The 26,946-nt window shown below is 38.4% G+C and overlaps 3 protein-coding genes across 7 annotated transcripts in view; 2 read left to right on the forward strand and 1 right to left on the reverse strand.

Annotated features, from left to right (window-relative positions):
* Positions 1-10,888, forward strand: part of cracd (capping protein inhibiting regulator of actin dynamics) — a 39,791-nt gene extending 28,903 nt beyond the window's left edge. For all 5 annotated transcript variants that reach the window (XM_067416851.1, XM_067416853.1, XM_067416852.1 and 2 more), the window contains 5 exons: positions 1,616-1,822; positions 3,003-5,277; positions 6,893-7,083; positions 7,478-7,637; positions 9,120-10,888. In XM_067416851.1, coding sequence (XP_067272952.1) covers positions 1,616-1,822; positions 3,003-5,277; positions 6,893-7,083; positions 7,478-7,637; positions 9,120-9,280 — 2,994 coding nt within the window. In that variant the 3' untranslated portion in view covers positions 9,281-10,888. The remainder of the gene's footprint in view (positions 1-1,615; positions 1,823-3,002; positions 5,278-6,892; positions 7,084-7,477; positions 7,638-9,119) is intronic.
* Positions 10,889-10,931: 43 nt separating this feature from the next.
* aasdh (aminoadipate-semialdehyde dehydrogenase) lies at positions 10,932-25,390 on the reverse strand. The gene is made up of 14 exons (XM_067416856.1): positions 25,069-25,390; positions 24,865-24,985; positions 24,239-24,486; positions 23,842-24,034; positions 22,799-23,040; positions 21,632-21,738; positions 21,203-21,375; positions 20,267-20,588; positions 17,133-17,254; positions 16,248-17,031; positions 15,939-16,102; positions 14,016-14,141; positions 13,746-13,877; positions 10,932-11,474 (listed from the first exon to the last, which is right to left on the reverse strand). Exons 1-14 carry the CDS (start codon positions 25,299-25,301, stop codon positions 11,037-11,039), a joined length of 3,405 nt encoding a protein of 1,134 aa, XP_067272957.1. The 5' UTR covers positions 25,302-25,390; the 3' UTR covers positions 10,932-11,036.
* Positions 25,391-25,730: 340 nt separating this feature from the next.
* Positions 25,731-26,946, forward strand: part of si:dkeyp-117h8.4 (uncharacterized protein LOC572032 homolog) — a 6,804-nt gene continuing 5,588 nt past the window's right edge. The window contains exons 1-5 of the mRNA XM_067416860.1: positions 25,731-25,931; positions 26,024-26,090; positions 26,241-26,293; positions 26,525-26,555; positions 26,636-26,661. Coding sequence (XP_067272961.1) covers positions 25,848-25,931; positions 26,024-26,090; positions 26,241-26,293; positions 26,525-26,555; positions 26,636-26,661 — 261 coding nt within the window. The 5' untranslated portion in view covers positions 25,731-25,847. The remainder of the gene's footprint in view (positions 25,932-26,023; positions 26,091-26,240; positions 26,294-26,524; positions 26,556-26,635; positions 26,662-26,946) is intronic.

Below are 26,946 nucleotides of genomic sequence, written 5' to 3' on the forward strand. Positions count from 1 at the left end.
GTTTGCCACACTAACGTTAGCTCAGTGTTTCCCCAACTTTTTTATTTTGCGGCACACTATTCACTATGAAAACATTGGTAACATTTTACAATACAGGTGCACTATTATAATTCATGCCTAACTAATGCACAGATAATCATGAGTTAATGTATTACTAATGAAGAACTAAACCATTTATTAATGATTACTGCATCAGCAACTAATGAACATTCTCTATGATTAATAGATTAAGTTATATATGAATTGCTATTAATTAAATATGACATCATTAATTCCCTAATAACATATTATATTAACTAATAATGTAAATTAATGTATTCAAAGCCATGCATTCCGACCCTCAGTTGTGTTTAATTAATCATTAATCATAACAATTGGCAAAATTATAGTATGACTTTACTTGTTGAGGCACATGACTATTGACTAATTGTTACGTAATATGTCATTGTGGTTATGGCTTTTGAATTAATTTTGAATAAGTTAATAGAATCTTGGTCCTCATCTGTTTTATGGAGCTAATGTTATGGAACATGGCTATTTTAAGTTTAACCCCTATACTGCGTTAAGGTGCTTCATTGTCTCCTATTAATTGCAAATCTAACAAATTCTTAATTGCAGTATCTAATCTTATCATTTGTTTAAATAAAGCATTGCATATCAGTCCCAAAAATTGTATCTGCTTAATTATTGATATTTACAGTTAATTTGAATATTTACTTTTTACTTTCGGTACTTGAGTACTTTTTAAATCTGATACTTTTGTACTTTTACTCAAGTGATGTTTGAATGGAGGACTTTCTACTTTTACTGGAGTATTTTTTTATTTAGGTATATATACTTTCACTCGAGTATAACTTTTGAGTACTTTTACCACCTCTGATGGTAAGGAACCGGTTCCAGTTATATTTCCACTTGCGCTTGGTTCGGCACGGCACTATTACAATCCGCTCTCATCCTGGAATTTTTCAGCAAGGTTGGCTAACCAATGTCAAACCGAGCTGGTATAAAGCGTGTGATGTTGCCACTCAGAATTGGTCTCTTCCTAGCAAGCAATTCTCAGTTTAAAAGATGTCTAATAGCCGTCCAAACACAGCTCTGACGTTTAGGCTAAAACAAGGCCAAATTTGGGCTGTCAGTGAAGATTTATTAGACGTCTAACCATAGCCCAAGTATAGACTAGTCATCTAAAACACCTTGTAATCACTGTTGACTTTGCTTGCATGATGGAATATCATACATCTCGCAAGTTATTTTGACAAAAATTACATGTAACCAAATTTAAGGTTATTTTGGCTAGAAGTGAGTTACTCATAAACGGACTACATCAGGTCTATAGTTAACCGAGTGCATTGACGGTTATTGCTGGGTTGTCTGTTAACCTGGCCAAGTGTGCGATTTGAGTGAAGCAAACAGAAGTTAATAAACTGAAAAGAAATATCTGATCATCCTCCATAATCCGGTCGCTATTTACAACTCTCCCAGTTTAAGCAATGAGAACGGCTTGGCTTGGCGGTGTAAAAGCGGCAATTGATTCCATAGACATATAACATGCTTCAGATCCCAGCTCTCCCATAGTCACAAACTAAGATTTTTTGTGTTTTTGCTTTACAATTAGGCTGTCAGCCATGACAAGGTCCAGCACAGAACTCCAGTCAAATCCCCGCGCTCCAAGCGCCCACCTCCCCCTGGCACAATTGAGTCTATCAATCTAGATGCTGTCCCTCAGTCTGTCCCACGCTTGGACAATACTGCTGCCAAACACAAACTGTCTGTCAAACCGAAGAACCAGAGGGTTTCACGCAAACACAGAAGGTTTACACAGGTAAAGGGAAAGGTGTTCTTCAAAATGTGACCAGTGTCTATTAGGATAAATTTGATGTAAAAGAGATAGTATAAGTGAGTTTACCCAAAAATGAAAAGCATTATTTACTCACCCTCATGTTGTTACAAACACATGACTTTCTTTCTTCTGTGAAACACAAATTATATTTTAAAGAATGTTTTAACTGCACTGTAAATCCAGTTGGCAAACTAATTTTTTTTTTTAGGTAATCAGTTAGACATTTTAAAGTTAAAGAAGGCAAAACAGATTTTCATTTTGTCCTTATACATTTTAATTGCTCTTAATTTGAAATATTTGAGTAATTCATACATTTAACTTAAAATAATTATGTAATCTCAACTTAAATATTTTTAGTAGGGGGAACTTGGCTAGCTTTAACTAGCTAATGCAATAAATGCTAGCTTGCTAGTTGGAAACACAATGCTTTGATAGCATTGACATAGCATAGCACTTATTAACAACATTTAACATATATATCAGTTCTCAAACTAAGCTCGTCACCATGATGGCACCAACAAAACAGAAACTCTTCTAAACTAGCATAACAAAACATCAAACACTACTAAATATCCCTCACACTTAACATTAATCTTGCACAAAAAACATTATATAACACTTTTTTTGCATTTATGCTCCCTTTTGAATGTCATGGCAAAGCATGATAGGAAATAGAAATCCCAACCCAGTTTCAGATAAACTTAAGTTTGTCTTTATTAAAATGAACAAGTCCCTAAAACTCAAAACAATGAAACAATTCAGATTACTTAAAATGTGTCAGTTTTGTGAACTCAAAAGAAAAACTACGTTTTAAATACTCATAAAAGTTTGCTTTGTTTGAACCATTTGTTTAATTTGAGTTGGCTCTACTCAAACCGATTAATTATTTAGAGGGTTAGCGTTTACAGTGGGTATTTGTTCATACAAATCAAAGTCAGTGGGGACCAAAACAACTTTGACTTTGATTGTATGAACAAAACAAATAAAACAGACATTTTTCAAATATCTTGTTTTGTGGTCTGCAGAAGAAAGAAAGTCATACAGGTTTGGAATACATGAGGATGAGTAAATCATGCCTACATTTTTATTTTTGGCTGAACTAACACTACGTTAAGAAAATAACTCTAAAACATTAAGTTCTGCAACTTTAAATATATTTCAGGAGTTTCACGAAGAGGATCTCTCTGAAATGCAAGAGGAATCCGAAATACAGAAAGATGATGAAGTGTTTGATTTGTCAAGAGAGGACTATAACATTATGCATAGGAGCAAAGGAGATTATGAACCCACCGAGAAATCGGTGAGGCGACAATTTCACGAGGAGGAGCTACAACACCTTGAGCTTCAGAGGAGGGAACAAGAGGAAGTAAGAAAGATGGAGGAACAGCAAAGGAGAATCGAGGAGCAGAGGCTAGAAGAAGAAGAAAAGCTGTGCAGACAGGAAGAGGAAAGGCTGCAAAAGGAGGAAGAGGAAAGGAAGCAGCGAGAGGAAGAAGAGAGGAAAAAAAGGGAAGAGGAAGAGAGGAGAGAAGAGGAAGAGCGGAGAATAAGACAGGAAGAAGAGCGAAAGAGGCAAGAGGAAGAGGAAAGAATGAGGAAAGAGGAAGAGGAAAGAAGAAGAGCAGAAGAGGAGAGAAGGCAGCAGGAACTTGAGGTGGAGCGTCTCCGTTTGGAAGAGGAAAGAAAAAGGGAGCAGGAGGAGAGGAGGAGAAAAGAGGAGGATGAACAACGTAGGAATCAAGAGTTAGAGGAGAAACGCCAGAGAGAGGAAGACGAACGCCTTCATGAGGAGGCTGAGAGAAAAAGACTAGAGGAAGAGGAGGGAAAAAAGAGGCAACAGCAAGAAGCTGGAGCTTTTGACCCAGAATGGAAAAGAAAAGCAGAGGAACTGAGATGGAGAGAGATGGAGGAGAGACAGAGACCCTTTACTTTCAAGGTCTCCTCAGGCGAGAAGCAGATACTTTTCCAGAAGGTCAACCTCACGCCTGTTACTCCAGCAACTGGCCAACAAGGGGAAACAACAGCTGAAACCAGGGAGGGAGCAAAGCCTTCTTCACCAGGATGCACAGATTCACCAACTCGGTCTTCATCTCTTTACGTCCCACATACTGCAATTCTTGTGACAGGAGCCCAACTTTGTGGAACTGCAGTCAATCTCGATCAGATCAAGGACACTGCCTGCAAGTCGCTTCTTGGCCTTTCGGAGGGCAAAAAAGCCATGGGCACTCCTCCAGCCAAGATCAAGACATCTCCAGAGCTTAAGTCTGGGAAAACCAAATCCTTGTTCGAGTCTTCCTTATCTATGGACCAATCCAACGCTGCTGTCCTGGCAGAATGGGCAAGTATCCGATCCAAAATCTTTAAAGGTGCTGAAGAGGGAAAATTTCCAGAATACCCAGATCAGAGTCGCAGGCCGATAAGCGAGGATCTAAATACAGTGCCATTTTCTCACACCAACCTCAGGAAAACCATGTCAGCGAGTGCTAAGTTTTCCATCACACCAGCCAGGAAAAAATTTCCTGATTCCAACAGGAACTCTGAGATTTTTGGTCAGGAAGTAGAATCGCCATCTACGGAAACTCCCTCTGTCCAGAAAGCGGAGTTGCCGTCTTTAGGTACCAAGATCCAGAGCAGGGGAAGCAAGGTTGTTCGCATCGCAGATAGTGCTGAAGAATGCATGTTTGCCAAAGACCTCCCGTCTTTTCTTGTTCCCAGTCCACCGCATGGATCTCCCAAGTCACAGAGATCCGAGACCGGCTCCCCAAGTCAGGCAGAATCGGAAGATTCAGACACAAAGGATGAAGGCAATCAGAAGGATCAGGGTGGCGATGAGCGACCCTCACCTTTTGGAATTAAGTTAAGAAGAACCAATTACTCTCTTCGCTTTCACAATGAACAATCAGCGGAGAAAAGAAAGAAAAGGTACAGTGCAGGAGACAGTTTTGAAGGTGTCCCCGTGCCCCTCACCTCCATTGACCAAGACTCTGATACTTCTACACGCTTGGAAAAGTCTAGCCCTGTTTCTCCGCAACAAGAGATTGTTGGATTTCGAAGCACTATAGCATCCAGTAAAGAATCTCGAAGCAAGTTTAGCAGAAGCACTCTCCCTTTGGCACATACTGAAGGCGACAACTTTGCCCCCAAACCCACACTTTACCAAAAACCAGCTACTTCCCCTAAACCATCTGAAGGTGCCACACCTCCACCCTCTCCTCTCCCGAAACCTGGCAGAAGGACTTCAGGAGACATGATTTCACAAAGGACAGGGGAAACAGAACAGAGCTCTACTGAGCAGAGCAAAGAAGTTGCAGCATCTGTACCACCTCAGAAAAACGGACAAGGAGAGGAAGAGTTTAAAGAAAAGAAGTCATTTTTTCCATCCATCAGCATCCCATGGAGAGAGAAAACAGATCGCAGGACAGAACTCATAAAAAAAGGTTGGAAATACTCAACACGGTAGAGACATAACTATGATCTTCACCTTCACCAAAGCAGCAGAGTACTGATATTTCTTAAACTTTATAGTTAATTCAATCTAAATTATTCTCCATTCAAACATTTGGACTCATAATATCGGCAAACTGAATTGTGATACATTTTCTTTTTTGCATCTCTTTAAACATACAGCCAGCTGTAACATGAACTTACCTGACACTTTAAGAATATTCTTGTCCTACCTTATGATCATTGCCATTTCCTTCAGGAACTTAAGATAATTACTACCATGGATGTCGGAACCATTGTGTGTGTGTGGGACAAGACCCACCCACTTTTTAAGACCAATGATATTGGACCCACTCACTTTTAGCGTCTCTAAACCCAACCGAGAAACACTTATTATTAAACACGTTAAACGCTTTATTTCCCCTTTTCTAATATTTTCTCAATTTTTATTGAAAATAAATGCCTTTCCAATCTGAAATGTGATGGGAAAAGAGAGTAGAGCGAGTGTGGCAAAAGGTGGATTCGAACCTCATTCGAAAACATGACATGCATCTTACCCCTACGCTGTAGCTGCGGTTAATAATTCTGTGATTTCTGTAATTTTGTAATCGTTTACAAAATTGTCAATCGTTTAGTAAACAACACTTTTTCTATCTGGACACAGAGCATAATAAACATGCAGTTTGTTCATTATCATTAGGAGTGAAACTGTTGATTTCTATGGCAGTAAAATTAATATAGCCTTTTTATTAGACTATTGTATTGACTGGTTTGAGGTATTTTATTGGTATAGGCCATGGGTTTTCAAACTTTATTATGCCAAGGACCCCCAAATATAATGAACCTTTTATGAGGGACCCCCTTCCTAAAATACATCTTTATAGTTTTATGTTTGGAAAAAACATTTAAACTGTTAGATAATAGTAAGTGTGTCATTATAAATACAACATTGTTTCCAAACTTAAATTGGCTATACTTAATGTTGGATGTATAAACCCGAGGAAAAGAACATTTTCAATAAAACATTATTTGTATAAGCAACTTTCACAATAAGTGTATGTAAGCAGCTCACTTACTGCGTTAAGAATACTGCCTTACAACCCCAGTAAGCAGGATAATGAAGACTAGAGTGTGAGAAACTCACCAGAAAGATACAAAGCATACATATATAATTCTGGAAAAATGGTATGTTTATACCTGATATGTCATTATGGTATGTTTATGGCAAGAAATAAGAGAAACATTTACAAATGAAACCATTAGAATATTTGGTAGACTTTTTTGTCTTCTTATTCTCTGAAAATTTCTGGGGACCCCTTAGAAGCTTCTGGAGGACCCCAGTTTGAAAACCCCTGGTATAGGCAAGGGATATGGCCTCAAACGCACCATAATGCAGGAAATCACATCCACGAAATTCTAGAGGAGAACCCTCAGACCTATAATATTTTTTACCAGGCGCTACTGGCTACCGCTACCCACCCACTTTTTATTTGCTTCCGACACCCATGATTACTACCCTTGTAAAGAGTATAACAGATGAGTAGAAGACTCTAAATGGTTTCTAGTCTTTCCTGTCAATTTGACACCTTCATTGGTTCTCCTTCACAGAAAAACCCTCTCTACAGGCCAGGCACTCTCTGGACAGCTCACGGACACAGGAGAAAGAGGCAGGACCACTTTGGATCACTCTGGCACTGCAAAAACAGAAAGGCTTTAGAGAACAGCAACAAAACCGAGAGGATAGGAGGAGCCAGAGAGAGGCTAAGCTGGCTGAGAAACAAGCTAGGGACAGAGACAGCGTATGTATACATTAGAAATATAGCCATACAGTCTATTATCAAAACTAGCTGGTACTATCAGAAAGTTGTCTTAACCAGGTTCAATGTAATAATGCAACAATCAATGAAAGCTACCTCTTTCACATAAATCATACCAGTGACATTTTGTGACTATTTTTGTGATATTGTGCTGGGTAGCACTGTCCATGTGGAAATCTCGCTGGTCCAAAATCCTTCTGCATATAACTGTATACCAATATAAAATATAATAATATAACAGCACAATACTCTAATTGGCTGAGAGTTTTGCTTGTTGTAAACTCCGTCGCATTGCACATGGTTTGGGCACGGTGTAATGTTATACTAAATAAACTTCTCTGTATTAATAGCAATTGGTGTTATCTGTCTCTGAAAGGCTGGGATGGTCAGTCCCACAGAGGATAAAGGTCATGGAAGTTCCAGCCCACCCAAACCTCAAACAGCAGATGAGAATAAAAGGCCAGACTCACTCCTGGCCCGTTTTGAACGACGCGACAACTTGAAGAAAGCCAATACCTTGCCCAGCTCAGTTACAGGTAAAAATGATTATATTTCCCGTCAGAAGCTTTAAGCTGGGGTTATTTTTGGTAACTTTGGGCCTTATGTAGGTTTTTGATTATTTATTTATTACATAAATACCCCTAAAAAGTATGAATGGGAGTGGGATTTAAACATGGTTCCCATTCATGATTTAAAGCTTTTAAAGTGCCCCTATTGTGGTTTTTCGAATATTCCCTTTTCTGCAGTGTGTAATATCGCTGTTTGTGAATGTAAACATTATGCAAAGCTGTAAATTCGAAAGTGCACAGTAAATAAAACTATTGTCTCCCAAAAGAATAAAGTTATAGACTTCCTATATGAGTCATTTGTACGTCGAATCTCAACGTGGCGGTTCTACGTCACTAGTAGAAACATTTGCATAATGCCCGCCTATGTTGTATGTATATACAATTATTGATGTATATATTTTCTACCGGGTGTATTACTGTCTTTTTTGACCCCTAAGGTGGTCAATCACTCAGTCTCCTCTCCACCAATCAGCTGGTGTGTGGTGAGCGTTCTGGCGCAATATGGCTGCCGTCGCATCATCCAGGTGGATGCTGCACATTGGTGGTGGTTGAGGAGATTCCCCCCTTCAATGTAAAGCGCTTTGAGTGCCTTGAAAAGCGCTATATAAATCGAACACATCATTATTATTATTATTATTATTATTATTATTGTAAAGTGGAGTAACATTAATTTTAGGAGGATCCCATATTTGCTGACACATAACAGCTCATCAGCTGTGGGCCACTATCATACCTAAAACTGTCAATTAAAGCAGATCGTCTGTCGTTCTTACTACTGTGAGGAAAGAGAAAGGATGGAGTGAGATTTGTTTTCCATCAGTCATTGACGTCAGGGCTGGGCTCACGTATGCGCCGTTATTGAATCAGTTCCCGCATGTGCACCAATAAATTAGAAATACACACATGGGTTTGTTGATGGACACACACTTGTTAATGCTGATGGTGAGGAATTACAGCTCAACATCCCATAATGAACCTCAAAAGGAGTAGCGAATCACTGAGAAACTCCTGCTCAAGTCGTCCTTGTGATGGAGGTTCAGGTTGAATAGCTCTTCAATGTTTCATCATCGGACTCACGCTCGGATTGATGTGGTAAAATCGATGTCATCATTACAGTCTTTACAGTGTGTCCAATCAATGAGCTTCAGGAAGCCTCTGGAGCTGAGGTTCAGTTATGGTGATGGACGTTTAGCTTACGAAAGACTGGGCCATCTGGCCAATCAGAGCAGAGTAGCTCACAGAAAGGAGGGGTTTAGAGAAACGTATTCTTCCGTTAAGTCGTTTGCCAAAATTGAGCCTTTAAAATAGCATAATGGGGCATTTTAAAACCGAGACTTCTAACCACAAAAATGCAGTAAAGTGCAATCTCTAAAATTGTTGTCCACTTGCAAACAATGGAAAAATTGGGAAATCACAGCTGAAACATATTTTGTTCTTTCTTTTTAAAAGTTGAAATAACAGACTCCACACCATCTCCACCAGCAACAAAGGATGTGACCAAGCGCTTCCCTCCAGGTGACACTACGCAGGTTTCAACCGAGCCGGCCTGGCTTGCCCTAGCCAAGCGTAAGGCCAAAGCCTGGAGCGACTGCCCACAGATCATCAAGTGATCGGTTACTACTGACCCGGTCTCATCTCCTTCATCCACATCGGTTAGCCATCACTGCACTCCAGCTCACCTCTGGCTCTGAACAAAACTCCATCATTTACTTTCAAGCAATTCCAAATAATTGGTATTTAAAAAAAAGTCTTTCCACAAAGACAAAATACTGTACTAATATTCAGTCTTGCTACAGATTTGATCAGTTGATGAGAGAACCAATGACATCAACTCCACCCGTCTGGTTTTCAATACACAGGATTATTGCAAGAACACATCATATATTTATTTAATTTTGTGTTGCAGCCAATCAAACAAGCCCTAGAGTCTTCATTGAGAAGTCGCAGCCCTTCGTATCTTTGAAGTGCGCCAGTGGTGTATATACACAATGCATGTCAAACTGTTGATACTAGATATTACTAAAACAATACGAGTGGTTCATTCAGTTCAAATGTAACATTTCAAATAAGACAACACGGTGCGCTATTACTTTGGTGACAATTCTGGGAAGCAATTCAAGGGCTAATAATAACAGTTGTTGAAACCTTCACAAATTTCACTCCTCCCTCCCACAAGCATGTAAAGCAGAGAAACGGTTTTGTAATTTGTTGGTGGGGATATGTTTTCCATGTACACACACACGAAAATGAGTTTGCCGATGGACAGACGTGGTCCTTTTTTATTTCTTAACTTATTATATTTGGTATCTTGGCAAAGTAAAAAGATCTTCACTGTGTCCGTGACAACTGTGAGTACTGTCATTTAAACTATTGCTAAAAATCATCATGGTAATGACACGTCAGCACTGTTTACTCAACTCATGTAATTAACTAACACTGAATTTTTCCTTCAAGTCTCCATGACAATATAGTATATATGCACTTGAGCCGTGCTGTCAGTTGATGAAAAATCTACTTCTTGCAGTGTCCATACCCGTCTGTTTCCGTAGAGCTGCCTGCTTGCTGTATCATAAACAATGCTATCCTTGCGTAGCGTGTGCTAGCATCACTTTTACAGCTAATTAGCAAAACCTGCGACACGACTAAGCGATGGGAGATCAGTGTTTCAAATGCAATGTCCCAGGGGGGATTAAGAAAAAGAGGTCTAGCCAATGAAAATGTCCCTTGGGGAAAATAAGGGACAACTTCCAGTGAGTGAACAAACAGACTATGAACTAATATCACCTCTACGTCCTTGAAGAAGGCAGCTAACGTTAACCCCAGCTCACTCCATGGGGGATTGTCCTTGTAGGTGAACTGTAAGTTGCTCTGGATAAAAAGCAAAATGATGGAAGATATTAAATGGAAGCCTTGATCTCTCAGCAGAGCCACTGACTCCACTATCTACTGTAACGTTGTATGTATGTAATGTATGTAGGTATGTATGTATGTATAGAGGTGAAATGAAACGGACTGTATCTCCTGAACTGCAGTCGCGTCACTTTGTTTTTACATTGGTCGTGTGCAATAGCATAGCGCAAACAGTGTTGTATGTGATATGAAACAAAAAGTTTGTTGATATTGCACTTTTTTTGTTCACTTTAGAAAAACCCATTCAAGAAAAAGTGACGCAAATGTTATGAAATATGTAGAGAAAATTAAAGGAAGCTGTTTGAACTCGGCTAGAATTCCTGTTTTTGCACAAAAACAAACATGAGCATTATTGCTAAAAACATATATATATATATAATATGTACACAATGGATACTGATTATATCTATATCATTGGGAGTCACCCAACTAGACATGGATAGTTATTATGATTAATCAGTTTTTGGTCAGTTCTAGACAATACACATAATCATTACGACATCCAACAACCAAGTTATGCCCCCATACGACAGGCGAGGAGAAAAGCTCGCCTGGCAAAGTTAAAGTTGCCTTCAATGTGCCGGTTTCTCCATCTAAAACCCACACCTTTCCATCAGTGGAGCAAACGGCCGCTAGTGTTCTCAAACCCCACGGAGCGCCGTCAAACACAAATGGAGTAGAGAACACCTTGCCTGTGGTCTGGAACTGCCACAATAATGATCCATTATTGCCATTTAAACAGTATACATGACCGTCATGTGACCCACATGTGACGGTGTGATTGGGTGATGTGCTCCTGCTGGGTGTTGTAGGAATCGTCTGATTGGTCAATAATGTCAAGGAAGAAATGCATGGGGATGAGAAGATTGGTCCTTTAGTCGAGAAGTCCCATAACTGCAAAATAATTGAACAAAATCAAACTTGGGTGCACAAAATGCACAAAAAGACATTATCATAATCTTCTCTACACTACAATAAAAGACACAGTATGTAAGTTTGGCCACTAGAAGTCACTTATTTAAAAAAAGGAGTATCTTGATGATGGCGTGAATGAGCGTGGGATCATGGGAGTTGTAGTCTTGACTCTTCACCTCCACAGCCGATGGAAAGGAATCCAACGGACTCGGGCAGAAATCATGTTCATGAATGAGTGAATGTATTAAAGTTTTATTAGCGTTACGGTGGTATGAAGCAGGACGCGCGAGAGCCCTTGAGAGCGAATGCTAATGAGAGAGACCTGCGCCAAACACCGTCTCTGAGCTTTTATTCTGCTTATGCTGCAGTCGCCGCTTACGCTCTTTTCATTGTGTGTGTGTGTGTGGGGGGGAACGCAGAGCTGTTTTACAAAAATCTTTAAAAAAAGAAACAAACACACCTACATCTTGGATGCCCTGGGGTATCCCTTTAATAAAAACAGGATGACTAAATGACTGTTGCTAAATGACATTAAAATAAATTTGAACATATATTGTATGATGAAGAAAGCTCTCTCTGATTATGCTGTTAGCCAATTGATAAGTGTCGTCTCTGAGGTAAAAACGTTACTTGCGGTGAATCAAGAAAATGAGATTCAAACAATAAGACTAAACGAACACACTATATTAAAGCATCTTTGGTGTTTTTATGGTTTCTTTGCAAATGTCAATGTCATGCAATGTCAATGATGCAGATATGACGTCATTGACAGGCGATGCAAGACACGATCCGTAATACTGGTTATAATAGAGGATTTCTCGGGATTTAAACATTCTTGGAAACATTTGGGATAATGCAAGTACACAGACAACAAAATATATAACATTGTTCTAGTGGTTTTTGGATATTTTAATTAAAAAATTAAAAATATTTAAAAATCTTACATATATTATGCCTTTAATGTCTACTGGATGAAATAAAAAAGAGCATTGCTGTTGTGTAGACATGTGCCGATTTTCGATAATGCGATTTATCACGATAATGAATATGCACGATATTGTTATCGTGGGCACTTTAAAATATCGTAAATAATAATTTATTAGCAATTTATATTTTTTTTTATAATGCATTCATATAAATGCTCAACACCGCTGTTCTGCGTCAAAGGGACACGCGCTCAGATATAAACAAGCCCAACGTGCGTTTGCACATGACTGAACCGGTGAAGGAGACGCGCTGCTGAAGTGCCGCTCAGTGACAGCAGAGGGCGCTGATGAACTGCAGAATGAAATAGTTACCCCGGAAACCAGCAAACAAACAAAAAACGCGTGTAGATTTTAAAACATCCATTCGTTTTTGTAATCTCAATGTTGTTCATCACAGCACCAAATACTTAATACTTAAAGACTTAATAGGCTATTTATTTTCAAACTTAAACATTTTTATGTTTTAATCTGGACTACAACATGCCCTAATAATTAGAACGTTCTGTTATTGTTCAGTAAAACTTTGAGACATACGACTTCATTAGTTAACATGTTAATTCATTTTTCACCAAACTGACAATGAAAAATACTTATAAAGAATGAATCATTCTATGTTAATTTCTTAGTTACTGTTTAATAACATTAAAATCAAAATCAAAAAAACTTTGTTAATGGACCTAAGATAAAGCTAACAATGATCAGTATTTCTTAACTAACATTAACAAAAACATTATACTTTCTGTACCAAATGTAGCTATTGCTCAATCTTAGTTAATGCATTAAATAATGAGACCTTATTGTAATTTGTAAGCCTACCTGTTGTTCTTTATAGCCTAATTTTTTTGCAATTTAATCTGTTTGAAAATTTTACTTTTACAGCTCTGAAAAATATCAAGAGACCACTTAACATTGATTTCTCAATGAGGGGTCTCTTAATTTTTTTCCAGAGCTGTATATTTTTTTGGTGCATTATTGTATTTAAACATTCAGTTATTTTTGTTCTTACAAAAATAGTTCTTAAAGCTGTTATGCTATGGCAACACTTTTTTTTGCAACTTATTTAAATATCATGATAATATCGTATATCGTGATAAAACTTCATCAATTAATCGCAACATGAAAAATTGATATCGGCACATGCCTACTGTTGTGTAGTGTTCATTGCTCTAGTGGTAATGACCTTAATAAGAATTAAAAATTGTGATTATAGTCAAATATAATCTATTTATCCTCTATTAGGGCAACTTTTCCATTTTCCACTCACCGTATCTCCAGAATGGCTTATTCCAATAATATGGCCATTAACTGAACCAATGAAGACAGAGGAATCAGAGCAGTGAGGAGATGAGAAAAACGGGACAGTGCTGGAATACGTCCACAAGACTTTTCCACTGTCCTGGGCAGACAATAAATGGAGAATGACAAGACAAATGTTAGCTTTCAAACACTGACCTTTATTTACTCCCATTCCCAAGATCTTTTGTGTTAGAGAAGTTTGTGCATGCACTTCGGTGAATAAGGCACATTTACTTACTGGATTAAGGCAGTGGAGATTCCCACCCAGAGTACTACAGTATAAATGTCTCAGAGACGGGTGGACACAAGGGGATGAAAACACTGCACCGCCACCACAATAGTACTGCCATAGACAAGTCTTAGCCTGGGAGAGACAAGTGTGTGAAAAATCAAGAGGACAGAGATTCTGCAAGAACATAATTATTTACAAAAAACCAAGTATAGCTAATGTACATTTAATTTTAGCCCCAGTGTTGCTGTTAACTAAAGCTAAAACTATTAAAAATCATTTCTGTTAAATGAAAGTAAGTTTAACTAATATGAAATATAAATAATATAAATGTAACCTTACAAAAACATAAAAGAAATTAGACTAACTGAAATCAAAGGAGTTACTAAACTAAACCCGAAACAAAAAATAACAATGGAAAAAAAGAAATAGGCACATTGCAAACATACTAAACCGCAAACTAAACTATAAAAATAAAATCCAAATAAAAATATTAATAAATAGTATATAGAACATAACACTGTTTAGCACAACAAAAATATAAACTAGATAAAAAAGTTTGCAGACAAACTTTAAGTTGGCTTGAAAAGCGAAGCCAGAAAGTTTGAAGTAGTTTTAAAAGCTTAAAGTTTGAATGTATTCAGTTCGAAATAGTTTTAAAACAATATAGATACATTTTTAGTATGGTGCTAGCATGAATTAGCATGTTTTTACATATTGATAGCATGAATTAGCAGATTGGTACCATGTTTTGTCACACTACTAACATGAATTAGCACAATGCTAGTGTGGTTTAGCATGTTTAACACATTGCTAACATACGTTTGCATATTGCTAACATGTCAACAACATGTTTTATCACATTGCTAGCATTTTAACATGTTAGTATGTATTAATACATTGCTAGCATTTTTTAACACATTTGTTAACATTAATTAGCATGGATGGATGGATGGGTGGGTAGATGGATGGATGGATGTGTGGATGGATGGATAGATGGGTGGGTGGTTGAGTAGACAGATGGATGGATGGATGGGTGGGTAGATGGATGGATGGATGTGTGGATGGATGGATAGATGGGTGGGTGGGTGAGTAGACAGATGGATGGATGGGTGGGTGGATGGATAGATGGGTGGATGGATGGATGGGTGGGTGGAAAGATGGATGGATTGTTGGGTGGATGGATAGATGGGTGAGTGAGTAGATGGATGGATGGATGGATGGATGGATGGCTGGGTGGGTGGGTGGGTAGATGGATGGATGGAGGAATGGATGGATGGGTGGGTGGGTAGATGGATGGATGGAGGAATGGATGGATAGATGGTGGGTGAGTAGATGGATGGATGGATAGATGGATGAATTGACGGGTGGGTTGGTTTGGATGGAAGGATGGATGGATTGTTGGGTGGATGGATAGATGGGTGAGTGAGTAGATGGATGGGCGGATGGATGGGTGGGTAGATGGATGGGTGGAGGAATGGATGGATGGCTGGGTGGGTGGGTAGATGGATGGCTGGAGGAATGGATGGATGGGTGGGTAGATGGATGGATGGAGGAATGGATGGATAGATGGTGGGTGAGTAGATGGATGGATGGATAGATGGATGAATTGACGGGTGGGTTGGTTTGGATGGAAGGATGGATGGATTGTTGGGTGGATGGATAGATGGGTGAGTGAGTAGATGGATGGGCGGGTGGAGGAATGGATGGATAGATGGGTGGGTGAGTAGATGGATGGAAGGATGGATGGATGAATGGACGGGTGGGTTGGTTTGGATGGAAGGATGGATGGATTGGTGGACGGGTGGGTTGGTTTGGATGGAAGGATGGATGGATTGGTGGACGGGTGGGTGAGTGAGTGAGTAGATGGATGGATGGGTGGGTGGGTGTATGGGTAGATAGAAAGAAAGAAGTATTTCTCCTGTACATTACCAGTGGGTCTAATGCATAAATATAGCCATCATGAGACCCTGCAAAAATCAGCCCAGTTTTAGGGTCTACAGTAGGGGAACTTTTCACCACATCCCCCGTCTCAAACGTCCACACTGTGTCCCCACAGGAAACATCCAGGAAATACACCTGTCTGTCATAGCAGCCTGTGAGGAAGGGTTAAACACAGGTTACACATGTGGATGACAAATAAACGGATTAATACATTTGCTCCATTCCATATTCAAGCTAAAGTAGCTTCAACTTTATTACAACCATGTCAGTTCCTTTAAATTCAGATCAAGTACAAACCTACTGCTACAAGGCTCCCGCATTTTGAGATGGCCGCAGAAGACTCTAACCGATCTCCAAGGATTCGCTCCCAAATGACCTCTCCGTTGAACAGGTCAAGAGCCTGCAGTCTGTGTGAGTGAGAGCCAATGAAGACTGTGGTCCTCTCAGGGCCCACTAGAAGTGCCGGCGAGGCATCCACACATCGGCCTGTGTCTGAGCTCCAGAGGATTCGCAGGCCAAGCGGCGGGACGTTTTTGCTAGAAGCCTCACCTATACCTGTGCTCTCGGTGACGGGTAACATCTCAGCAACTCCATGAGGTACAAGGCGCTCTGTCACCTCTTTAAAAGCTGAGTTTTGTGACGAATGTGTCTCTAGAGCATCTGAGGAGTTTCCCTCGTGCATTTTCTGCAAACAACCCCAATCGGTCACATCACCGGCTCGTCTCACAACTACAAATCCCATGGTCCTTCTCACTGAGGGAACTACAGAAGCCACTGTGCTTTCTGTAGCATTCACTGTGGCCGTTTTCTTTTCTCGTCTTTTAGATGAAACTACAGAGTCTGAATAATCTCGAATTCTCTTCTTCGATGGCTGGATTGCATAATGTGTTTCTTTCATGATGTGGCCAAGCACATCTGAGAAAGAGCCATCCAATATGACCTCCAGCAGGCCCACAGAGGTTGTCCCCATGGCAACAGTGATCTCATCACAGAGACGCAGGGCCTGAAGGGAGTCTCCTCCACTTAACATGAAGTGTGTGTCTTCCTCAACCACCGCGTCATTCGGCAGGCCAAGACTCTCCTAATACACACACACGACAGCAGATTCACTCAGCAGGCAATGGGAAAGATGTTGTGCTCGTATTTATTGTGCAAAATAAACATAAAGAATGCTATTCATACCTTCCACAGGGTCTGCAACTTCAGTCTCACAGATTCAATGTCTTTCCGTACAGTTTGTTTATTTTTTATGTCTTGACTTTGAGTGTCACACATTGTCATCAACTCGTCAATGGCTATTTTACCTAAAACAACAGGAATGTGAAAGTGATTTTCACAAAAACAAAAACATGTTCACATCTGATTAAATAGATAGGCCAAAGCTTGAGTTTTTAATAGCTTGTTTTTATGGGGGTTGAATTTTTAAAGACTTTTATTAATATACCGTACTGTGCAAAAGTCTTAGGCACGTTAGTATTTTCACCCCCCCAAACATTTTTTAAGCCAGTTATTCATATTTTGCAATAAGTGTGTCAGTAGGTAATATCAACTTATATTTCCAAACATTTATTTTGCCATTATTTTTGTAATAATCCATTCCAGTGAGATGTTTGTATGCAGAAGGAGTCTGACAACAGCCGTTTGATCCACACGGAGATCTGATCTCGCCATCATCGAGACCATAGGCCTGTGATTACATGAAGAAGTAGGTAATATCAGTCAATTTTCAGTCGCACGGCCTGGTCAGTGAGGGGTGCTACAGAATGTAATTCTCTACCTGAGGAGGTTAGACAGCTCAACACTTATAAGGCCTTTACAAAAAAAATTAAAATTTGGCTCATTAACAATTATGTCCGCCAACATTAAAAGTCGAGCCTATTAAGCTGCACTATATATTAGATACACTATATCCATTTTTGAAAATGTGTTTTTTTGTGTGTCTTATTATTGTAACAGGTACAATGCACCTTAAGTTATTTTACAGTGTCATTTATATTGTAGTCAATTTGCCGAAGACTTGTAAATGTATATTTACAGTGTGGACCACTGCACTTTGATTGATAGACTGAAAACAACCGTTGGCATTACTGGATCAGCTCTGGATTGGTTTTCCTCTTATCTTTCAGACAGGAGTTTTTCTGTGTCCGTAGGAACACACATGTCAGACTCTTCTCCTTTGTCCTGTGGTGTGCCCCAAGGTTCTGTGCTTGGCCCGCTGCTGTTCAGCCTGTATATGCTTCCTCTTGGGCAGATTATTGGTAGTTTTGGAGAAATATCATACCATTGTTATGCTGATGATATTCAACTATATTTATCTTTTAGCCCTGATAGGTTGGACAAAGTGTCCTTGTTGCACAATTGTGTAGCCTCCATTAACAATTGGATGGCAGACAACTTTCTGCAACTAAATCCAGACAAAACTGAGGTGCTGATTTTTGCACCAGACAACATTATTCCTAGGATCAGGCAGGCAATTGGGGCTTTATCATCCTCGGACTGTAATGTTGTGCGAAATTTGGGTGTCATTTTTGATAAATCTATGTGTTTTAGCAGTCATGTTAAATCTGTGGTTCGTTCCTGTTTTTTCCATCTCAGGAACATCGCTAAGATTAGATCTGTAGTTTCGAAAAATGAGATGGAGATGCTTATTCATGCTTTTATTTCCTCTCGTCTCGATTTTTGTAATGTATTGTACACTTGTTTAAACAAATCCTCCATGGACAAATTGCAAGTGGCACAGAATGCAGCTGCAAAACTTTTGAATAATACCAACAGGCGAACACATATTACACCTTTACTTAAGGCTCTACATTGGCTTCCAATTAGTTTTAGAGTACAGTTTAAAATTTTAACCATTACTTACAGAGCCTTGCATGATCAAGCTCCCTCTTATATCCAGGATATACTGCATGTATACAATTCTGGTCGCTCTTTGAGGTCTTCAGGCCAAGAACTTTTAACTGTTCCTAGAACATGTTTTAAAACGAGAGGTGACCGAGCCTTCTGTGTAGTGGCTCCAAGGCTCTGGAACTCTCTTCCATTAGCCTTGAGAGCTTTGGACTCTGTGGAAGCTTTTAAAAAACACCTTAAGACGCATCTTTTTAGACAAGCATTTAATTAGCAATTATGGTTTTGTATGTTTGTGTGTATTTATGTATCATATTTGTATGTTATGTGTATGTGTATATCTTTTATGTGTATATTTTAATTTTGTAAAGCACTTTGTGACCTTTTGTCTGTGAAAAGTGCTATAGAAATAAAGCTTACTTACTTACTTACTTACTTACTATATTTTTGTTTGTATTTTAATGCTTTTTTTTTTACATCTTGGCCAGGGGACTACAGATGAAAAATAGCCTTTTGGCTAATTCTGGCTTTTTTAACCATGTTTGTTCATGTGTTTTATGAAATTGCACTGTCCCCTTTTAAATAAACCCTTAAATCAAATCAGAAACTGAGACAAAATCCATATGAACTCCGACAACATCTCCAAGATGCTTGAAGAAACCTCCGGCAAAGCTCCAGTACTGTGAACAGTTTTAGACACTTGTGTAAAAATGCTGTAAAGTGAGAATGCTTTCAAAAATAATGTCATAAATAGATTTTGTTTATCAATAAACTCCTAATAACTAAATCAAATCAGTGTTTGGTGTGACCATCCTTTGCATTTTAAACAGCTTTTGTCCTGCTACACTTGCTTATAGTTTTTCAGAGAGCTTTGCATGAGGGTTTCTTCAAGCGTCTTGGTGATGTTGTCGCAGTTCTTGTGGATTTTGTCTCAGTTTCTTCATGTAATGACAGACGGACTCGATGATGGTGAGATCAGATCTCCGTGTGGATCAAACAGCTGTTGTCAGACTCCTTCTGCATACAAACATCTCACTGGAATGGATTATTACAATTAATGGCAAAATAAATGTTTGAAAATGTAAACTGATATTACCTACTGACACACTATTGCAAAATATACAAATAACTGGCTTAAAAATATTTTTTGGATGGTGAAAATACTAAGACTTTCCCTCTGGTCCTCGTTGTTTAAGGGTCAAACTTGGCTCCTTCATGGTCAAAAGTGACAGAAGCCTTTGAAATGTAACTCTTCCTCCCCCCCAGGAAAACCAATATAATATGTTTTTGTTCAATAATATTTTTGGATTAATATTTAGAATTCAGCACGTATTTTATGATACTATGCAATATTTATACAATATTCATTAGCTATTTTTCTCCTTCTATTAAAATAATAATACAAAAAGTTCTAATAATTTTAATAGGACGTTTGGGAACCCCAGCCTTAGAGGATGGTGCTCACTTGCCATGAGAGGTGAGTGGAAGGGCAGGGATGAAGAATATCAAGTCAGGAATGCTGTGACCGGCCAAAAGCTGTGATAACATATGGCGAATCTCTCCTTCCGTATCTCTCAGTGAGTAGGAGGTGGCATTTCCAGAGACTTCTCCAGCGGCGAGGCCTTTAGAGGATTTTGTATAATGTTGGAAAGGTTCTTCATGATGAGTTTCAGAGGAGAAGGATGAAAGGGCTCCTGGTTGACCCGATGCGAGCACTATAAATGCCACCAGCCTGTCACCCTCACTCAGGCTCACTGCGCACGCCTCAACCTGAGGCAAATTCTCAATGACCTGAGGACAGAGAGGAATACTTTCATCAAAGGGGTGGTTTTATGCGATTTCACTTTTTTAACTTTAGTTAGTATGTAATGTTGCTGCTTGACCATAAACAGTATCTGCAAAGTTACAGCAAGTTAAAGTTATGGCAGTTTATTAGCTACAAAAACGTCCGGTTTGGACTACAACAAGCTTCTTCCTGGGTTGGTGACATCATAAACCCATGCTAGTCTCCCCGCAGATGTGACTTCTGCCCGTAATGGTGTGGAGCGTGGCTTTTCCGGCAACCTGTGCTTGGCACTTCAGCCAATAAAAATACAGGAAACTACATTTGGCCATCTAACCAATCTAAGACCATTGGGTTTTTCGGAAGGATTTTCATAGAAGCAGGAAGCAAACGAGCCGTTCAAAGGACAGTGGAGACAGCGGTGTGGAATAAAGGGAGAATATAAGAAAAATACGGCGTTTAAAAAAAGAAGAAGAAGTATTTAGACATGTTATACTGCGCCCCATAAACACAACCAAGCCTAGAGAAAAACAACGGAACCAGATATTATATGAACCTTTCAATACTCTGAGATTTTATTACTGATACATGTTAGAGTCGCAACATGACCCATAGTGCCTACCCGCTGCAAGGCATCGAGGTGTACCCGCTGACCAAACCGTTTGACGAGCCGATCCTTCCTGCCCTGGAAATACAGACGGGACTCCCGCACCTGCACCCAGTCTCCAGTAGCACGCATTGTTCCCTTCACTACAGTTTCTTCATCGTCAAGAAGACACACCCTCTCCTGACCGCCTAAATAAAAGAGAGCAAACAACTGATATGATTGTGAAATAATGTACACCACCATTCGGGGTCAATAAGATTTTCTTTTTGTAAGAAATTGTTACAAATTTAAAGCAAGGGTGCATTAAATTGATCAAACATTAAAAAAATCTTACCAACCCAAAAGCTTTGATCTTTGTTTGCAAAAGCATATTGATGAACTTCACATTATTAAAAAGAGTTTTATTTATTCAACTGACTTTAGTTTTAAATAACTGTATCATACCAATGAATAACTGTCCTTCTCCTTCAGTGATGGGACGTCCTGTTTCATCTCTCACCTCCATTATGGTATCCAACATCGGCTCTCCAATGGGCACAGATTCATCAGTTCTGTCAAATAAAACATATAAACAGACAATGCATCACAAGAAATGGTCGAAGACTAAGATTATTTACCATTTTTTCATCACTTCAAAATAAAGCAGCTGAATTTGAAAACAAAACTCTTTATAGGCTGATTGTTTTTGTGGCTGATGCATCTTTACTAATGTCATTTTTATATATTATTATTGTTTTTATTACTTAATATTTTATATTAAGTATAATTTTATATATTATTATTGTTTTATTATAGCTTTTTATATATGTTTTATATTTCCATTTGCAATTTTTAGTCATTTGATTGTGCTTTTTTTCCATTTTTATTATTTTTCTCTTTTAATTTTACTATTTAGGTTTTATTTATTTTAAGTTAGTAATTTTAGGGCTTCAAGGCAAGGCAATATTTTTTATCTGAAGTTATATATACACATACACACACAATTCAGCTTAATTTCAGTGTACAAACAAAATAGTTTGCAAAAGTGTTAGTTTATGATAATAACCCTGTTTTAATCTACATAATTATCACAGAAATCAGTTTTAAAAGATTGCTATAGTTTTGCTATGGTGTTGATGCAATCTTAAAGGGATAGTTCACTTTAAAATGAAAATCCTGTCATCCTTTACTCACCCTCAAGTTGTTTCAAACCTGTATGAATTTCTTCCTTCAACTGAACACAAGGGAAGATAATTTGAAGAATGTCAGTAACCAAACCATTGACTTCCATAGCACTTTTTTTTCCCTACAATAGAAGTCAATGGCTCCAGTTAACTGTTTGGTTACTGACATTCTTAAAATTATCTTCTCTTGTGTTCAGCTGAAGAAAGAAATTCAAACAGGTTTGAAACAACTTGAGGGTGAGTAAAGGATGACACGATTTTCATTTTAAAGTGAACTATCCCTTTAAGTTAAGAGGCTGCAAAATGCAAATGACTGATTAGAAAACAATTTACTTGGTTTTCCATTTTAAGGTAAACAATTTGTACACTTACAAAGAAATTGAAATTATAAAAGGAAATGACTGAACATGCATGAACAGTGTATGTGTGAAGGCTTGGTGTCACTCACGGGTTCTCCAAGCACAGGTGTTCGTCTGGGACTTTGAACAAACTTGCCCAGCAAGAAACTTCTGAGGTGCCGTAAAGATTACAGATGTGTGTGCCATTGCCTTCCTGCCTCCAGCTTTTGAGAAGATTTAGAGTTGGACATGGCTCTCCTCCAAAAGCCAATATCCTCAGGGATGAATTAGCACTAAGCACCTCCTCCTGAAGGACACGACGTCCAAAGCGCCTCACAAGAGTGGGAGTAGCCTGGAAAATAATTGTAAAGAAAATTATAGTCCTATAGTATAGAATACCAATGTATGTTGTCTTGGACTAATGACACCTTGTAGAGTGGCAGCAGTATAGCATAATGTTTTCTTAACGATTTTTAAATAAAAAGTAAAAGATGCTTTCCATCGCTTTTTCGTCATCATGTTAAACCTGCCAATAACATGTCAGGTGGATAAGCCAGTCTGTGATTGGTTCCCGAAAAGTGTAACAGAAGCAGAATAAATGAAAGTACAGGTTTCCAGACTGAGCTGCAGGGTGAAATGAAATCACCGGCAGATCAGGCTGGGTTTACCCAATCTAGTAGATCCTGTCACACAGCCGCTTTTAGACACTGTTCTGTTTTTTGTTTTAAGTCAGAAATGACAAGGAGGCGCTTCACGCAATACAAAGTCATTGGAGAGTGTTGGATTGTTTCCCCCCAGTGGGCGTGGTTTTCAGTTTATGACGCGTACTGTCTCTATTTCTGTAATCTCACGCGAGTGACAGGTTGTCCCCTTTAAATAACAGTTTGTGTATAAAACTATTTCATGAGTAAAAAAACAACTGAGCACTGGAGTGTAACATGAAATTCTGGTGCATGTAGATAAATTAACAAATGCTAAAAGAACACTCATTATTTTTGTAATCTGCATAATGCACATTTCAGCTGACTGATTTCAACCTCACAGCATTTGCTCATTCATATGAAGATAAATGGAGAGAGGAAATTATTAGATTTTTTAAAAATCTCTAATTTATCCCATGACTGATCGTTCAGTGAGGAATAAAGTCAATTGCCTGTAAGACTGTTGTAGCGTTTCGTTTAAACAGCACATGAGCAAGTCTGCGTGGCATCTTTTTAACAGCAGAGGGGACAATTAAGAGACATGCTCCGGAAGACAGGGCCAAAAACAGCTCCACCACAGAGGGGTCAAAGGTTAGCGGAGAGGACAGGAACACAACATCTTCTGCAGTCATCTTAAAGACAGATCTATGGAGAAAGTATATAAACCATACAGTTTTGGGTCAAAAGGCCAAAAGTTTTCTCTAGCATTGGTTTTGCATGTTGGTTCCATTTTTTTAAATATAAATTCTATTCTCTAAAGTTTAACAAATGAACATAAAAACACATATTCAGATAAACTCTACTATATAATAAAGGCAGATTTGAACTACAAGTCCAATGTGTTCTTACCGTAGATGTGTGATATTAGGCATTATGCACCTGTGTGGGACCTTCACTATTTTTGGAAGCCCTGTTGTTCCGGATGTGTGCAAAACATAAGCCAAAGGCTCCCTCTGCTGGACATCTTTGGTCACAGAAGAGCTGGAAGGAGCGTTTGCGTCCTGCTCACTTTGTATTTTTATTAAAGTGAGTCTATGTGAGGACAATGTTGCACAGATTTCAAGGGAAAGCAGGCTGGAAAATGCACTTTGGAATTGCTGTAGGACAAGAAACTTGGCATTAATAAAAACAATACATAATCGATTAATCGCATCCAAAATAAAAGTTTGTGTTTACATAAATATATGTGTGTGTACAGTGTATAATTATTATGAATATATATAAATACTCACATATGCATGTATATTTAAGATTTATTTTATAATTATATATAAAATATTGATATTTAAAATATAAATGCTATATATACACATACATACATGCAAACACTTTTTAAATATATACATGCATGTGTGTATTTATATAATAATTATACACAATACACATATATTGTGTAAACAAACTTATTTTGGATGCGATTAATCGATTTGGCAGCACTGACAATTAATAACAATATAACACAATAACAAACCCACATTAAGCAGCTCGTTTTGTATGAAGCAGAAATTCAGCCTGCACTTGTTCATCATCCTCATGGTGCACAGAGGCGGTGATGCAGGATCAAGAGGTACATATGCAGCAGGAAACTGCAGAATACTGTTCAGAGACATTTGGGTTATGCATTGGACATCTGTTAGAATGACCACACACACACACACTGTAACTACAATGAATCGTACCCAATAATCCATACAGGAAGGAGGACGTCAGCATGGCAGACCAGTCCTATGACACCCTCATGATTCTGGACAGAGTCGCGCAGGTGTCCAGTCAAATCATTTGCGAGGGACAAAACTTCAGCATATGTCAGAGAGGCGCGCGCTGCGACGCTGCTGTCGAAAGCGACGGCTGTTCTATCGCCGTGCTCACGCGCCGCCACGTGCACGAGTTCATGAAGGGCTTTCCCTGTCATATCTTAGCGAAAATTATGTTGTCATAATTTGAGAAACATTACACCCCCATCTAGCAGTTTATGGACTCCTGTTTTGCAAACTAGCCAAAACCGATTCGTGAATCATTTGAGTCGAATGCTTGTTTTCGTTGAACCGGTTCACTTCACAAAGCCTGCGCTCAACTCCTGCATAAGGTTAAATGGAACACTATAATAGTAGTATATTATTTTTTTATTGTTCAATGTAAAGGCATAACATCACATTCAGGTTTAAATCCTCAAATGTAGACACAGTAACGCTATGGCGTACAAAAAATATTTTGTACCTGCTTTTTTTAAACGAACTCTTCGAAAGAACCGATTCGTGGAGATGACTCGGACAGCCCATTTGACAAACTCGCGCTTAAAAATGACGTTTCAGTTTTGCTTGAAATAACGTCCAATCACAACTCGAATGTTTTGCTCGGCGAGAAATTTGAAAGTACAGGCGAGCCGCTTGCTGAGTGCAAAATCCCAGTTTATGCTGGTCAAATACATATATTTTGCAGTACATTTAGTTAATGCAACATGTATGCAAAGCCTTTATATTCAGATCAATTTAAGAGAAATGACGAGGAGTTCAGAAACACGATGGAAGCTATTTTTCAGAAGGTAGGTAACGTTAACGTTCGTATTAATACAACAAATGTGTATATGAATATATGTTTTTCCTTTAAAGAACATGTTTATTACGTCCTTTCTAGTATTCCAGTCTAAATGATCCTGGAATAGACATCTGTCTCAGAACAATGACCTGCAGGACTGTAAGAGGTAACGTTAGGTTAAAATATCGAAAATAAACATTTATATATGTTAACTTCTCCTTACTAGACGATTACAAAGTTATAAACACAAATGTTGTTGTATTTTTACCTAAACTTTCAAACTGGCTTATGATTTTGTAAAAATATACATCTACAGGTCCTGTTGCCATTGACAGTGCAGAGGGAGAACGTGAGCTGGAAGCTTTAAAAGTAAGAGAGTCTTTATTGTAAATATAACCCAGAAAACAACACGCATAGGATATTTCCTGATATATGTAGGTTGTTTATTTAACCATGGACATCATTGATTGATGTTGGTGGTCTTCAGCAGTACATACTCAATAATATGAGTGTATTATAAATTTATTTTTAGCCCAGATTACTTTCAATTTAAACTATGGTTCCATTAGGATAAAGTAACATTTATTTTCTGTTATTCAGACTCAAGTTAAAGCAGACTATTCCATGAGGGGTAAGAAACAAACTGTTTTGAGCATAATGCCATTTATCCTCAATTTCATGTTTAATATTTTCTCATGTTGTATTTTATAGAGTTTGATGACCAGGACAATGATGAGGTAATAAGAAAAAAATACATTTTATAAAAGCACAAAAATGGCTTATAATTTTTTTGGGTGTAAGTTCGACATTTTGTCAAAATACAAATCAATTCCCTTCAACAATATTATATTTCCCAATACCCCAAAACATATTGTAATATGCTTATTATGATTTGATTGGATAGATTTTGGATGTGTACAGTTGATATTACAATATAATGTGCCTGTTTTACACAAACAGGTACTTTTTCTTTTAACAAATTTAACCAACATATAACTTGAACATAATGTAGTCTGTATCCA

This window comes from Pseudorasbora parva, chromosome 15, assembly GCF_024679245.1.
Source record: "Pseudorasbora parva isolate DD20220531a chromosome 15, ASM2467924v1, whole genome shotgun sequence".
Taxonomy (NCBI): Eukaryota; Metazoa; Chordata; class Actinopteri; order Cypriniformes; family Gobionidae; genus Pseudorasbora; species Pseudorasbora parva.

Bases quoted from the DNA above. Each gene is read 5' to 3' on its own strand.
- aasdh (XM_067416856.1), bottom strand. From the start codon at position 25,301: ATGACAGGGAAAGCCCTTCATGAACTCGTGCACGTGGCGGCGCGTGAG. The intron at 24,986-25,068 runs GTACGATTCATT...GTCTCTGAACAG, and splicing joins CTTCCTGTATGGATTATTGG to TATTCTGCAGTTTCCTGCTG. The intron at 21,739-22,798 runs GTGAGTGACACC...TTTATTTGACAG, and splicing joins CACCTGTGCTTGGAGAACCC to AACTGATGAATCTGTGCCCA.